The 15,276-nt window shown below is 39.3% G+C and overlaps 1 protein-coding gene across 1 annotated transcript in view; it reads left to right on the top strand.

Annotated features, from left to right (window-relative positions):
- The window catches only part of tmem131l (transmembrane 131 like), a 31,451-nt gene that overhangs the window by 3,961 nt on the left and 12,214 nt on the right, over window positions 1-15,276 (top strand). Inside the window, exons 3-8 of the mRNA XM_086295245.1 lie at window positions 3,060-3,103; window positions 8,781-8,852; window positions 12,140-12,263; window positions 12,377-12,493; window positions 13,837-13,941; window positions 15,179-15,253. Of these exons, the coding sequence (XP_086151371.1) occupies window positions 3,060-3,103; window positions 8,781-8,852; window positions 12,140-12,263; window positions 12,377-12,493; window positions 13,837-13,941; window positions 15,179-15,253 (537 nt within the window). The remainder of the gene's footprint in view (window positions 1-3,059; window positions 3,104-8,780; window positions 8,853-12,139; window positions 12,264-12,376; window positions 12,494-13,836; window positions 13,942-15,178; window positions 15,254-15,276) is intronic.

The following is a 15,276-nucleotide window of genomic DNA, read 5'->3' as shown; positions in this document are numbered from 1 at the left end:
AAGACATTTTTAAATCTGTTAAAGGATCCTTCAAAAATTTCTTTTAGAACGCCATTCAAGTTGTCCCATGTTATTTTACAATCAGCTGTAATGGTCAGGTCTTCTACAGTTCAATTCTAAATCTGCTAATGCATTTCCTACTTTTTAAAAAAAGTGATGTTTTGTTAAATGCCACCAACTTACTTAGACCCTCCCGCACCGATCGGCGCATTGGGCGACAAGAGAGTGCCATTGAACTCGGTCCATCGCAGCAGTTTTTGCTTCATCCCATGACAGTTCGGCTGAGCGTAAATCTTCAAGGAAAGTCCTCCTCCATGTTATTTTGGGTCTTCCTTGCCGTCTCTTTCCATTCTTCGGGTTCCACAGAACCGCAACATGGGCAGGTCTCGGGTCCGGTAGCAGAAGGATGTGACCGGCAAATCTGAGCTGAACTCAGTTGTTCAGAGATATTCCTGCGTTTTTGTGTTGTCCACGTTTGGTTCCCGTTATTTGTGTGTGATATTTATTAGCTGCAAACGGGAATCATTTGAACTGATGTAGTCTGCGGTACTTTATTAATTTAACTGGGTGGGCATAGATGCGCCCTGACCCACTGGTGTCAAGACAACCATCTCACCCTCAACGTCGCAAAGACAAAGGAGTTGATAGTGGACTTCCGGAGGTGCAGAGAAGTACACACCCCCATCACCATCAACGGCGCTGCTGTGGAGAGAGTGAGCAGCTTCCGGTTCCTTGGTGTACATCTGGCTGAGGATCTTACGTGGTCAGTACACATAAACAAAACAGTGAAGAAGGAGCAACAGCGCCTCTTCTTTCTCAGGAGACTGAAAAGATTCGGCATGAGCCCCCGCATCCTCAGGACCTTCTATCACTGTGCCATTGAGAGCATCCTCACTGGATGCATCACCACCTGGTACGGCAACAGCACTGCCTACAACCGCAAAGCTCTCCAGAGAGTAGTGCGGTGCTCTGAACTGATAATTGGAGGTGAGCTTCCCTCCCTCCAAGACATCTACAGGAAGCGGTGCCTGAGGAAAGCGGGGAGGATCATCAAGGACTCCAGTCACCCCAGCCATAAACTGTTCAGACTACTTCCATCAGGAAGGAGGTTCTGCAGCATCGGTCCCGTACCAGCAGACTGAGAGACAGCTTCTTCCACCAGGCCATCAGACTGCTGAACACTTCATAGACACCTCACCTCCACTACTGGAACTTCAACATTATGCACTCCACACTGTACATTAATGCCACTTTTTTGCACGTCTCAACTCTGTATATTTTTATATATTTTATTTATTGTTGACTCTATTTAATTTTAAAATATGTGTATACACACACACACACGTAGAAAAACATTTAGTATACACATCCAGAAAAAATTTTTTTTGCATATACTATTATATATTGTACATATATTTATTAGTTTCAGATTTAGCCATTCGTATATTTTGCCTGTTTATGTTATTGTATTTTGCACAACTCTGTTGCTTGTGAAGCTCGCACACAAGAATTTCACTCACATGTGCTCTACCAATGTACCTGCACATGTGATGTGACAATACAAGTGATTTGAATTGATTTGATTTGATGATCCTGAAAATGTGTGCAGATTTTGAAAGTTATATAAACAGTCAGTGTTTTATCATGAACATGGATCAGTTTAAGTTAAAAAAAAAGAAAAAGAGAAAACCTTTAAAAGATTATTGTTAATGCTGACAGTATAAGTTCACAGAAATTGGAATACACCAAAATCATTTTTATGTGTATATTAGGGCTGCAACTAAAGATCAGTTTAGTCGTCGACTTATCTGCCAATTTTTCTTTGATTAGTCAAGGATTATCTCAGTAACTCTTATCTTCGCTTCCTGTGGGCAAACCTCTTCGAGGCTCCAGTACCTCACCTGCTCACGTCTGCCCACCTGTGAATATCACCCTGTTGACTAGCGATTTTGCGAGCCCTGCGGTAAACTGAACAAAACAGAATTGGAAAAGACTGTTACTTATGTTACTTATGTATAATCATACTTTCTCAGACGGTGTAGTGTTCAGTGCCAATTAAACAGTTCAATTGATGGTCAAACCCACAAATTAACTACCTAACATTAGGTGGAAAAGGTTTACTATTCAGACTATTTAGCCATGGCTACCTGAGGATTTTGCTTTTCATGATCTGATTTATTCAGGTGTCTTGAGACGAGCCCCCCTGTGGGTTGTTTTGTGACTTAGTTATGTATAGTTTCTTTTACCATCTGATTGGTGAGTGCTGCACCATTGTTTGTCTTTCTATAAGGTCCTCCCAGCATTACAAAGGAAGTCTAGATGATTTTCATTGTCAAACTGAAGTTCATCATTCTCAATTCCAATTAATCAGTTTGGTTGTGTGCTCAAGTCTATGAAGACTCTGCTTACAAATATCTTCCCTGTGAGAATGATGGAGGCTAACATGATCTGGAAACTTATAATGGTGCTGACATTGTATCATTCCTCAAATTAGTCTTTGGAAACAGTCCTGTTTCACAGGTCTGCGTAAATATTTCAAGGCTGGGTCATGGCTTAGTTTTCACTATGACTTACTTTATCAGCTTTGAGACCTTATAGGCAAACAGTGTCCTTCCCAGAATCAGTGAATTGAATTAGGGGCACATGAGGTCTTAACAAGTTGAAGCACATCTTCAGGGCGATCTTAGGATACACATAAGCTCAAATGTGAATACCTACTTAAATGGGATATTTCTGTGCAAGGACATCATTTTTGCATTGTCACTGTGGATGAAGTATTGTGTGTAGATTGAGGGGGGTCCATTGTAAAGATGAGTTCAGACATAAAACGCCCTTTTTAGTAGAGAGAAGATGTAGTCATCCATAAAGCAGATTCTTATTGCCCTGTTCTAAGAACTGCATGACAGTCCACCAACACTGGCAGACATGAGGTTAGAGCCAGGATGCACAAGCTCTAATGCCATTTTAAGTTTCCACTGACTATTCCAGGTTCACAGTAAAATCAAATTTGATGCAAATTGGTTCATGTTTTGTTTTGGTTTTTTTCCATCAAATTTCAGGTGGAGAAGGAGCGAAGAAAAGAGGGTCTTCCACTCGAGGGCAGGTAAGCTTATCAGCTAAAACTAAATACCTAGGTAGAGACTTGCCAACAAGACGCATGATGACCAACAAATAACAAACCTACAGGGAGATCTTGTCATACATAAGGGTTTCTTATGTATGACAAGTCTGCATGCAGGCAAAGACTGTGTTGTTTATTTTGGTGAGTGAGGGGGTGTGATGGAGAGAGTTTGGGGGCGTGCGTTACAGAGGCACAGAACCAAATTCCTGCCTAATTTTAGAACTCCTTGAAAGAAAAAGGAGGGGAGCTCTGTCTTTCCCATCTGTTTCTGTTCCTGCTTAAAACTGGTTGGAAAAATAGACGTTTTCTTCAGAATCTCAACAGCTCATAGTGTTGCTCACTATCAGGCTAGTGGTGTTGATGGCTGCTCAGAAACGGAGCAATCTTGAGGCATGTTCAATTGCACTTGTAAATATTTTCTTGCCTTAGCCTTCTTGGTTATCTTTCCAAAAATAATTGTTGAGCAGAATAAATGTCAGTAAAATCTCTAGTGCCTATGCTGGTTCAATACAATCTCTGAGACTGTACTGATTATCTTTAAGGCAGTGTTTCCTGCCTTAAAAGATAAGATTTTTTTGATAACTGTTCCATTATTTGTTCTGCTTATCAGTGTGTTCCTAACCCAGTCTCATGATCCCTAATTTCTTGAATTATCTGCGTGTTTTGAAAAAGGCGTACATGTTTTCTCTGTCACGGTCTCTGAATGGGTTTTGTTTGCTGGGAGCAGACGGTCTAGTCAAACTCACTGTGGATGGTGAGCTCATTGTAGCAGTTTAGTTTGAATGAATCAAATGAGAAAGTACTTTGTTTTTCTCTCAAAAAAAAGAAACCTTCTAAGGCTGCTTTGTGGAGCTAATGCGTTTATGACAGCATATCTGGCCTCTGTCCTGCACATTCTTTGGTTTGCACTCATGCAAAGAGAGTCAGATACATGGCAGTCCAATGTTCCCAGAAAGGTGTTTTCTTCCTGTCTTTACTCAAAGTGATTATTTTACTGGCACAACTAGAAGCATTTTTCGTTTTCTTGGAACCTAAAGCAAGGTCCCTGATATGAGTTTGGGAGTAAGGAGGAAAAAATGGAGAGAAGGAAGGGTTTGCAAAGAAAGAAAAGATACATGCATGCTGCATATGATTGGATATCAATAGAACACAAATTTAAAAGATACTAGTGCTACTTTGGTCATATAAACATAGTCTTTCTGTTTCGGAATGACAGATTGCTTCTAAATGGGAATCATCATATTTATTTGAAAGATCCAAAAAGGAAAACCAGGAGAAATGTTTGTGGAATATGCAAGGTACTTGATCAAATCGTTTGTAATTGGTTGTCAGGTTGAAGAAATTCTCAATTCTTTGTACCATTTTAATATTGGGTTGATTTTGATGCTACCTTACCACAGAGACATTTCAGTGCACTCGTCAGCATCAGCATGCAGTAGTTTAGTAAATTCATTTAATATTTGCAATAGAAAGTGTCTGAATAGACCACATATGGAGTTTAGCAGGCAACTTAATTAATTTAGTAATATCAAAATAAATGTATTTTTATATCATGCAGTCAGTGTTGATTATTAAAAAACATTATCACTAAAACCTTTTGTTAAAATAAATAGCTTTTAGCCAATGCCAGCTTTCATAAACGTGAAAGACTAAATCTGTAGCTGTTTTAAATTGACAAGCATCTTGAGGTTAATGTGATTTGCATGTAGACAGCAGTTGGTGAACAGTGTGGGAATATGACTATTTTTAAATCTTGAGAGGTGAGAAGCAAAAGAGGCTTTGCAGTTCTGGTTGACCTCAAGACCTCCTGAGCCGTGAGGCCTCTCGTGCCTGGGTTATCAGGCACTTGCCAGGCCTGCCGTCACCCTCTCCCAGCCTAAAGAGCAAAGCAGGCAGCATATGCAGAGGTTAATGATATCTCTGTCTGTGCTCTTGTGCGTCAAAATATCTTAGTCCTACATCCTTCTCTTTTTAGGCCTTTTTACTTTATTCTCCACCAGGATCATTTATGATAATGCTTTATCGAGGTATACTGTTAATACTGTGGCATGTGGATTTAACGTCATTGTCAGTTCACACGTCTGTGAATAAAGTTGATCTAAACCCTTGTCTAGTCCTAACCCTTTCCCTGGAGCGTGGCTCAGGTCACTGCTAGCCTAACACTGACTTTATTTGAGTTATATCCAAGAGCTCAAATAGCACCAAACATAACTTGTTATTTTTGTACTGTGGCAGTGGACAGAACCCTGAGACTACAGCTCTGTGGTGTGCTTGTTAAGAGGCTGGGTTTTTCTTCATGGGCAGCTGCTTTTGAATTTACAGCAAATTCCAAGTTCCTAATGCACATGACAAGGTAAAAGCCCCCAGCTAACCTTTGAAGATCTGAACGAAGCCTGACACTACTCACCACTACAGAGAGAGGAGTGTGTTTCACTTTGCGTTTTAACATTTGTTCAGAATTTTTGCAGAAGTTAACATTGTTCTGCAGGTGGTCTTTTATTCCGAGTCAGTAGAGAAGTGTGCTTTTAATTATATGAATGTGGTGAAACTGTTGAGCTTGAAACAACAATGCTAGCCATAGCACGGGACTCCTCTGTACAAGCACACAACCTCATTTCCCTTTCACATTTGACCCCTCATACAATCACCCACACACAGTTTTTCCACTCTAAGACTGAGATGATACTGTTTAACAGGCTAGAAATCAATAAACAATTAGAGCTATACTGAACGTGAGAGGGAAGCCCTTATTATGTAATGCAATAGGCACTGTTCCTCTGAACAAGCCACAGCCAGTTCATCTGTGTTTTTTTTTTTTTTTTTTTTTTTTTTTTTATTATATTTGTGCCTTCATTCTTTCTTTAACTCAGTATTTACTTGACATCCATTTGCACATGTTTCTCTGTGAAACGTTTTCAGAAGTGTCACTGTATTGCTACACCACCTTCAAGAGAAGGTGTAGCATCTGAATTCTGCAGTTATCACAATTACTGTGCTCTGCTGATATGTTGATAATCATAAAGAGCTAATTTTATGGGGTCTGAATGTGGTTTTTAAGAGGACTGGACCAGCAGAACCAATAATTTTATTTTCCCTCCTGTTTACTCGTTTAATACATTCATGCAGAACATTGCTGGTAATTATGAAATTGTATGTCCATCTATTTATTCACACTGGTTGATAGCTGTATCATTGCCGGTTTAGTCAAGTTGGGGGGAGCATTTTTTCACACTTGGGATGTTTTTGTATCTTCTGTTTTAACAAGTACAGCATCAGATTTCCTGATTTTCCATTTTACTGTCAAATGACTTGTATGATCACAACGTTTGTATCGGCCAATGAAAATGGTGTTCGACAGAGTTGGTGCCTTTTTATATTTATATTTGTGACCTTTTGCAAACTCCAACACCCGTTATGAATACTGGGCGTTGTTTAGTCTGAAATAAACTGTTGTTGTTTACATATCCTTCTCTTTGCACCTACTGATTGGCCAGAGGGTAGAGTAGACAAGATAAACAGTTCCTTAAGAGCAGATTTGTTATTTCACCTGTTTCTCTTCAGCTACCTGTGTATAAAAGTGTAGTGGACCTGAGTGTAAAATCAATCATGGCTTTTTTCAACAACATAGCATGTTAAGTTTGTAATTTTTCCACTCAGCAGTAAACACTGTTCACCAAACACCAAAACCAAAGGTACAGACCTTCCTGTAAACCGTGGCCATCTTCAGTGTGTGATCATTTTTGCACAGGGTCCTCTTGCTTTGACTGTGCGCCATTTGTTCTGAACTTTGCTTATATTAAAACGTATTCCCCAAGTCCAAAATTAGTAACCCCAAAATTAGTAACCCCTTTTAGTAACCCCCAAAATCCCAAATCCCATGATTTCCGGGAGAGAGAAATGCCTTGTGGATATCTTGGTGTCCCAGTAGACCTGTTACTTCATCATCATTTTTTTCTTTAAAAAAATAGCTTTAAGAGTTATTAATCTGTTCACCTTTAAAAAGAGCAGTCAAGGACAAACAAAAATTACGCTAACACTGAGTCAGATCTGTGAGAAGAGGCTTGACATCAGAAAAAGAGCAGATCCAGACTCAGTCAAAGTACTTGTTACTTTTAAAGAGAAAATAAACGCGTGCCTTAAAAATTCTTTGTTATCCTTGTGGTGTTTTTAGTGACGGCCCATTTTCTGACATCAGATACACAACACAGCTCTGCGCTGCTTACAAAGTGGTTTTCATTTGGTCTGTTGTGTATTAGCACATATGTTGCCCTTATATAGAAGTGAGCGTCTTCCACCTCTAGCTGTGTCGTGAGACTTAGAATGTGGCCACACCAGCAGCTCAGTCACTTCCTCTCCTGCACCCATGCTTTCGTGCTGTGATAGCAGACCCCATAATACTATAAGTAGTTGTGGTAGATGGCCATCGGTGACTGATATGAGGAACTGGTACTAACATAACTAGCAGTTTGTGAGATATTCTCTCTAGCTACAATGGCCAGCAGAAGATGCCACCCCTTTTGTGTATCTCTAACAAAATCTAGCTTGCCCAGTTGGTGTGTGTGCGTATAAGGAAGTATCGCTGAAGGACAGTAGTTGCTGTATGAATTGACCATTTTCAGTATTACTCTCCTGCATTGTTTACTGTACGTACACTTGGCAGTGTATTTTGTTGGTGTTACAGTCATTATTTGGGGCTATAAAAGATTTAGCTTCCATATATTTACTAATATAAGCTGGATGCTTTTTTTTCTTTTGACGAAATGACTCAGTCATTTAGTCTGGAGAGCAAACAATGCACAACAGAATGAAAACATGTTGCCTAGCTCAGGATAGAGCTACAGAAGTATAGTAAACTGAGGTAAATTAAAGATGTATATGATCTGAACTATGCTGTTTTGTTTTTCAGCATACAGCGGGATGTGCGATGTATCTTGTGGACATAAAATTCATTGCTCACGGGCACTGTTGCCATTATTTTGAGGGCGTTGGCTTTACTGATAAGATGGCTGTAAAATAGCAGTGTCACTCTCCCTTCCTTACTTTTTTGGTGTTTAACTTTGGTCCTTGTAGCAGAGCTTTAGAGTCGCGGTTTTTATGTGTATAAATACTTTGTTGTTCTGCTGTCAGGGATGAACTTTGTCTTCAGATATGATAACGTTCAGAGTTCAGCATGAGCCCAGGTTTTGGAAAAAACAGTTTGTGACCAAATGACAACAAAAAAAAATGCTTGTTTTCCAAAACTCAGATGTAATAATTTGGTGGTACTCAAGCTCCGTACTGTCAATAAGAAAATAGTCAAAGATATTTATATTATGGGGTATAAATAAAAATAAAATGAATAATGTCCATGAGGACGAGTGCAATAAATGTCTTTGTTTACAAAAAGTATATCTGTATTTGCACTTTACAGAAGCAACAATGACTTCTGCATCTGCAGACGTATTTTTAGAAGTATTGATTGCTTACTCATCATATCTTTCACTTGTCACTAAATCTGACAAACACTCACAGTTATTCATTTAAAATAGTCTTTTTTCTTTGATCTACAGTTTTTGAAGATCCTAAACAATTGTTTATGAGCTTTGCAACTTTTCTGTGTTCAGTCAAAATGCACAAATGGTAACAGTTTGTTTTTGCTTGTTTTTCTTTTGACCAACAGCTCCTCCCCGTATATGCAGGAGAATGGGAAGGCTTTGCATTTTCAGCCTCCAGTGTTAGAGTTTGGGACCCAGTAAGTGCTGCTCTCACTTTCTGCTTTAATATTTCTATCCAAGCATTGCTGTTGTTAATATTGTACTGAAGAGGATGACAGCTTTAACTACGTATATAGTCAGCAGCATAAGACAAGGGGGAAAAAATGTGATTTGATTTTGCCATCTCAAATGAATGATGTGGAAAACCCAACTGAGTTATTTTAATGTAGAGCTAAAGCAAGCCAGTGGTGTCATCTGTCACTGTGATGAATACTATAGAAGGGAGCATTTCATAAACTGAGGGCCCTTCATTGTTAGAATAGCCAAGTATAGCAGTCAGTTTGGTTTTCCAGCATCCAGACACACTGCAGAGGGTTGAAGAACTTGTTTGCCTTGATACTCCCAAAACACACGGTCTATTAGGCACAATACTGTGGTTGCACGGCAGTCCCCATTGCTTCTGCTTAAAGGTAAACAGTCACAAGCAGCTTTTATTAGTTCATATTTTATGTCATAGATTTGGAATGCAGAAGGCAAAAGATATCCCAGTATTAGATACATATTTGGACACTAGAATGAAATTGCTTCTGGGAGTTACAATTAATTTTAAAATAGTACTATAAGACTCCCCATCCACTCACCATTTTGTGGTTTCCTTTTTATACATGAGTTGTGGGATAACGTTGTGGTTCTAACAGTAACACCGACTCAAATCGGTTGATATATGTGGCCAAAGAGAACAAAAATGAACTTGTTCATAAGAACAACAAAGTACATTTGAGCAGGGGAACTGCAAGTGATGCAAACCGCACCAAGCACTGTGTTTTATCTTAAGCATGCTGGAGCGCCTAGTTTGGCATTCCAAACAATATTATTAGAGCATGGCATTTTGATGCGGTTAAGAAGATCATGTTTGCCAATATCAAGAGTATTTTTGTGCCTCTTGGTGAAAATTTGGCATTACATGTAATCCATACATGTTTGATCAGGCTGATTGTTGGAAGAAAAAGTAGAAACGATTGAATTTGACCACAGTCTCGCTTGATTTAAATTCTGCTGTACATGCAGTTCATTTGCCTAAAATGAAAGTAAAGTCGCTCTGACTGACAAACAGGAAGCAAAAGATGCTTCAGTTGAGGCTTGTCTCAAATGAAGAGTCTGGTAATATGAAGAGTTTCATGATTTTCTGCTGCAAAGTGTCTTTTTTTTTTCCCCCAGCCCGTTTTTAAAATTGTCTCAAATTATATACTGTAATGCCATATTGTGTAGTTCTTTATATAGATCTCTAAATGAAACCTTTTCATAATTGTTCAGAGCTGAGGTGCCTCTGTTTGTGTGCATTTCACTCAAGACAACTACAGGCGAGTAAAATAGCTTTTCTCTCTGCATTCATTTGTTGTGAGACAGGAGCATTCATACTCATGCATATACAGAAGAGAGCAGCAGACATGACGTGGATTATTTCAAACCCAGCATGGAAAGGAGGAGCTGGGTTGGAGGTGGAGTTCAAACGAGCTTGCAGAGGTGGCAGCAGCAGCTGTACAGAGGCTAAAGCGACTTAAATACCCCACTTATTCAATTTGCCATTCAGATGTGTAGACAAGTATGAGCTGAGTAACAGACTCATATCTTACTCTTTACTTTTACTCAATTTAAAATAAGTCTTGTGTAGTAATTCACTTTATGTCAGTGCATAACTTGCACTTCTAATTTTAAACCAGTAAAAATAAGACTCCTGTGTTCCTGAGCTTCCCCCGCAGAGAAGGAAGAAGTCGTTGTATACTTTGTTCTATCTGCGATGTTGAGCAGAAGAGACACACAAGATGAAACGAGTGGCAAAATGTCAGTAAATCCTACTACACTGAGACTGCACTTTGCAAACAGCTTTAAAGGGATGGGTTCAAATGCACTTACCCGCACATGCAGCTGGTCCGGCTACCAAACATTTAATAGAAAGGCTCAGATTACAGTTCACAAAACGGGAGCGTGACTTTGTTCTCTGCTGAGAGTGACTGTACGTCACTATATGTTGTCAGTGCAAATGGGTTATATTACAAACTGTTTAAGCTGCTGTTAACTTGATCTGTACATGCACAGCTGCACTGCTCTGATCAAATGGAAAGACTGTGGAGGAAAAACAAAAACAGTAGTACTTGGAGCAGAGTGGGGTCAAGTGCTGTTTGCTCAATGATTTCTGCTACCACATATCAAAGAATAAAACCGCTGTCAAGTGAAGTTAATGAAGGAAAGAGATGCACTGTGAAACTTTTTGTCCTTATCATATTATCACATTGTAATGTGTGTTAAACAAATGCTTGCTGGCCCAACAGGCTGAACATTATGTGAAACATGTTCTCAAAAGCCCCACCCCCCTTTTTTCTTTTTTTAAATGAGAAAAAAAAAGTCATGTGAGTATTGATCTGCCTAGTATTGGGACCTAGCTCTCTTTACCTGTGAGACTGTCAGCTTTTAAGTTGTCCCACTTCAGTTATACACAGGTAAAATAACATTAACATCCTTCATGACAGAAGGTGTTATACAGATGTGTGTAACTCTGAAGGCCCCTAAAGTGCTTGTGCGAAGGGCAGGGTAGGAGGCATTCACCTAACACAAAACCCTAGGAAGCGTCATGTGACTGTAATAGATTGAAAGTGGCCAGACTGGGAGAGTTTGTTTGATATAACAGCCAGGTTTTCATAGCCTTCCTTATTTGCTTATTTGTGTATGTATGTGGTTTTAATTCTCACAGTGGCAGCTTGTTTGGATACAATAAAAGAGCTCATACATGTTACTCATCTTTTCCATGCAAATCGTTTGAGTTTCCTCTTACAGCTTCCCTGTATTGACAGAATGCAAAATGCTACTGATCTACTGCAGAGGATCAGAACTATGAGGCTTATCTAAATTATTATGGAAGAATTTGTAAACATAGACTTAACAGTGGACAAAGGATTAACTTTCATATAAGTGCAAAGGCTTGAGTGTGACCGTCTTTGCTCAGCTCCACTGGTCTTGCTCAGCTTCATATTATAGCTTTAAACCTGTTATTATTTGGGATAGAGAAATGTGGTTTACATAATTAAACAGCATGTAAAGAATCTCCCAGGGTACGCTTTCAAAACTATGCATTTTTAAATAAACGTTCATGCACACCCCACTTTCTCAGGGAGCAGCAGGGGGATCTAAGGTATGCAGGCATGTGTGAATATTCTTATAGATGTGTATGTAGTGAACTATAATGATGTGTACCTCCATTTATTCAGCTAGCCATGGCACTCCTGTAACTCACTGGGGAATCCTAACGTTCTCATGTGTGTCTTTACAGGCCGCTGGGGCTGCCAAGAGCTGAAACCATATATATACACAACCCCAGTCAGGAAGTTCCTGTCACACTGCTGTCAATGTTTACATCCAGCAGGCATTTTTACATACCTTCCTTTCACAGAAGAGTAAGTCCATAGAAGATTCTTAACAACTAGTGATGCTTAGAAATAATTGCAATTGAAGTAAAATGTGTATCTTGTTCAAATAACTTATTGCTTTGTGTTTTCTCTGTACCCAGGTGATCCCTCCTAGGGGGAAGGCATCTTTTAAACTAATTTTCCTCCCGTCTGAGGAGGGCAATATAGAAAACACATTATTTATAAACACATCGGCCCATGGGCTGCTGTCATACCAGGTGACTTGCAGACGTGTTTTTTTTACCCTCACTTCGTGTCTCCAGATAAGGGGATAAGCATTTGCTTACTGCTTGCATGCTATTGTTTTATCGCAGTATGTGTCCTTGTATGAGCTTACAAACAGTCTCGGTCATGTCAGCTTTTGTTATTCTCTAAGAAAGTGTTATCCAAAATAGAAGCTGACCAGACTGCTGGTTTCATGCTTGCTTCGTCCCACGTGCACACGCTCACACGCAAGTCAAAACGCTGATCTTTGTGCCATTAGAAAGTTGAGCATGCAAATTATGTTTAATTCAAAAATTGTTTGCAAAGCATGGCTGAGACTAAAGAAATAAAGAGAAATAATGCTGGTAGGAGAAAGCGTTTATTTATTCAGGGCTCCGCTGTTACCTCGAGGTAGAAAGCACGCTGTTTCATAAATTATTTTTTTTTGTGTGTATTTGAGGCTTTAATTATTTCACTGAAAATGTTTTTGCATTTTCCTGCAGCTCTGCAAGCTCGAGTTAAAGTAGATTGCTACAGGGAGAAGAAAAATAAAGTCTGGTTGTGAGACCACTTTAGGGTTTATCTAACCTCAGCTTGCTTAAATACTGTAGCCTTTGGTTAGCTTTGTCAGAGATGTTTGCCTTTCAAGGCTCGGCTTAACTGAAAATTGTGTCACTTGCAATGCTTGCTGTATTTGAAGCAGGATCAGTTAAGTTGTAAGTTGGATGTCAGACATAATTGGGCTCTACACTGAAACCAAAGCATGCAGAGACTGCCCACAGAAATCCAAAAGTCTTAAGTCTGTGTAATGACGGTTGTCATAGGCAAGTCTCGACACTCAACAGCCATCTTGGCAACTCCTCTGGCATTTATTTATTACCAACAAAACTCAGTTTCCTGGTTTGATTATTATTAAGGAGTGGCTTTGGGAGTAAGGGTGTTCACAGGCTGCTGTTATTATCACAGCAGCATTATAAGAGTTTGACTTTATTTCAGGATATAATCAGGATCAAGCCATCACACCTGTGATTTTAAAAAAGATACCATAGAAACTTCTATGTGAAATTAAAGTTTGCAATCGGTACAGTGCCACAACAACGAAGTAAACATGAGCCAATAACAGGCCACTGTCTTTAATACAGTAATGTTTGCACTTGATAGTTTTGCATAATTTTCTTCATAGTTTAAACATATAGTGGAGCTATATTCAACCAGTTTGCCTTTATTGTTTTTGAGTTCTTCCATGTGCATTCAGACTGGAATAAATCATCCCAAACACTCGTATGTGTTGATGACACTTGTTTGTGTACTTGCTGACGATGTTTCTTAGTATAAATGTTAACTGCTTGTTTTTCAGGTATTTGGTGTGGGAGAAGACCAGGGATCATTAAAATCTGTCCAAAGAAAGGATAGTGTGCTAATATTCCCTCACATCCAGAGCATTAAGCTGACCCAAACTCAGGTACTTTCTTGAATGTCTCTGTGTTTTTCTGTGGAGGACACACAGAGTATTGAATAAGAGCTCATCATTGGAAACAGCTGATTTTCCACTTTCCTGCCAACGCTGATAAACAAAATTGGCTGCAAAGATACAAACAGGAGCTTTGTTATGCACACTGGCATGAACTAGGTCTTATTAAATTATGAATGTGTTTGGCGTCAGCACAGAACTTGATAGAAAAAAAAAAGCTTATTTTTTAACATTTTTAATTAAAAATGTTAATGTTTGCTTCCAATGTAACAGACACTTGCTTTCAAATCAAATTAGCCACACAGAAGCATTCATTCGTACACGCTTCACAGCGACGCAAAACCGAAAACCAATGAACAACTTCTGTATAGTTTTTGAAACAAGCTGAGGCAGTGAAAGTGTGTGTCTGTCTTTGTCTGTGTGTAAGAGGCATCTGAAAGGCGTGTCCGCCTCCACAACAGGAAGTGGGGTGGCAGTTGCAAAATGTCAGCTGAGCGAAGTGCAGAGACTTGTGTTCACTCAGTCACACAAACGGCTGCCAAAGCTGCATGCACGATTTTTTTCTTTCTATCTCTCCCCCACAGTGTTCATGTATATGTGTATTTCTTTTTCTTCTTATCGAACACAAATTGTAACATTTGCACCAACTTTACAATTTTTTTGCAATATTTTTTTTCTTTGTGGTGTTATGCTTCATGTTGTAGCCGATGTTTAAGTCTTTTTAGTGCCGTTTAGGTTCTTATTCCATGTTATGTGCATATGAGGTTGAAATAGTGTTTTTCACTCTGTCTTGCAACTTTGTAGTGACTTCCCCATCTGAGCTCATTCCCACTTTACACATAATTGCTTAAGCACTTCAGTGCCAGGACTTTCAGTTTTGTTCTGTTCTGTTGCTTGAAGTTCAGCTCAAATCTGTAATTAGGTACATGCATGTATGCTTACTTTTACTTGATGTTCTTTTGTCACACCTTTCCCAGATCAGCGGCTCTCAAATCAGTGTAAACAAAGTGGATTGGTCATTGTTTGTTTATTTACCTTGAAAAAGTGTGGTCTTTATACACCAAATTGTTGCACTCTGATATGTTAAAGTACAACTTCAAGAAAGCTGCTCTAAACTTTGTATCCTGTTGTGCACCTGTTGGGATTACAGTACTGCAATGCAAATGCTTTTACAGCAAGTAAAAGAAAAAGGCTGTTTAACCTGTGACCATTGCTGTTGCTCTTGCAGGAAGATGCCTCCAACATCACTATACTGGGTCTACTCCTGGAGTGCAGCTTACCGAAGAGTTGGAACAGTCCACAGGTAATTTGTCTCCATCTGTTTCA

Source organism: Aulonocara sp. 'chitande type north' Nkhata Bay, linkage group LG6, assembly GCF_057382095.1.
Source record: "Aulonocara sp. 'chitande type north' Nkhata Bay isolate Kocher_YH1m ecotype deep benthic linkage group LG6, A_spYH_male_GT1.1, whole genome shotgun sequence".
NCBI classification, from domain to species: Eukaryota; Metazoa; Chordata; class Actinopteri; order Cichliformes; family Cichlidae; genus Aulonocara; species Aulonocara sp. 'chitande type north' Nkhata Bay.
The sequence above is the reverse complement of the archived record's forward strand: the minus strand, read 5'-3'. Positions and strand labels throughout refer to the sequence as shown.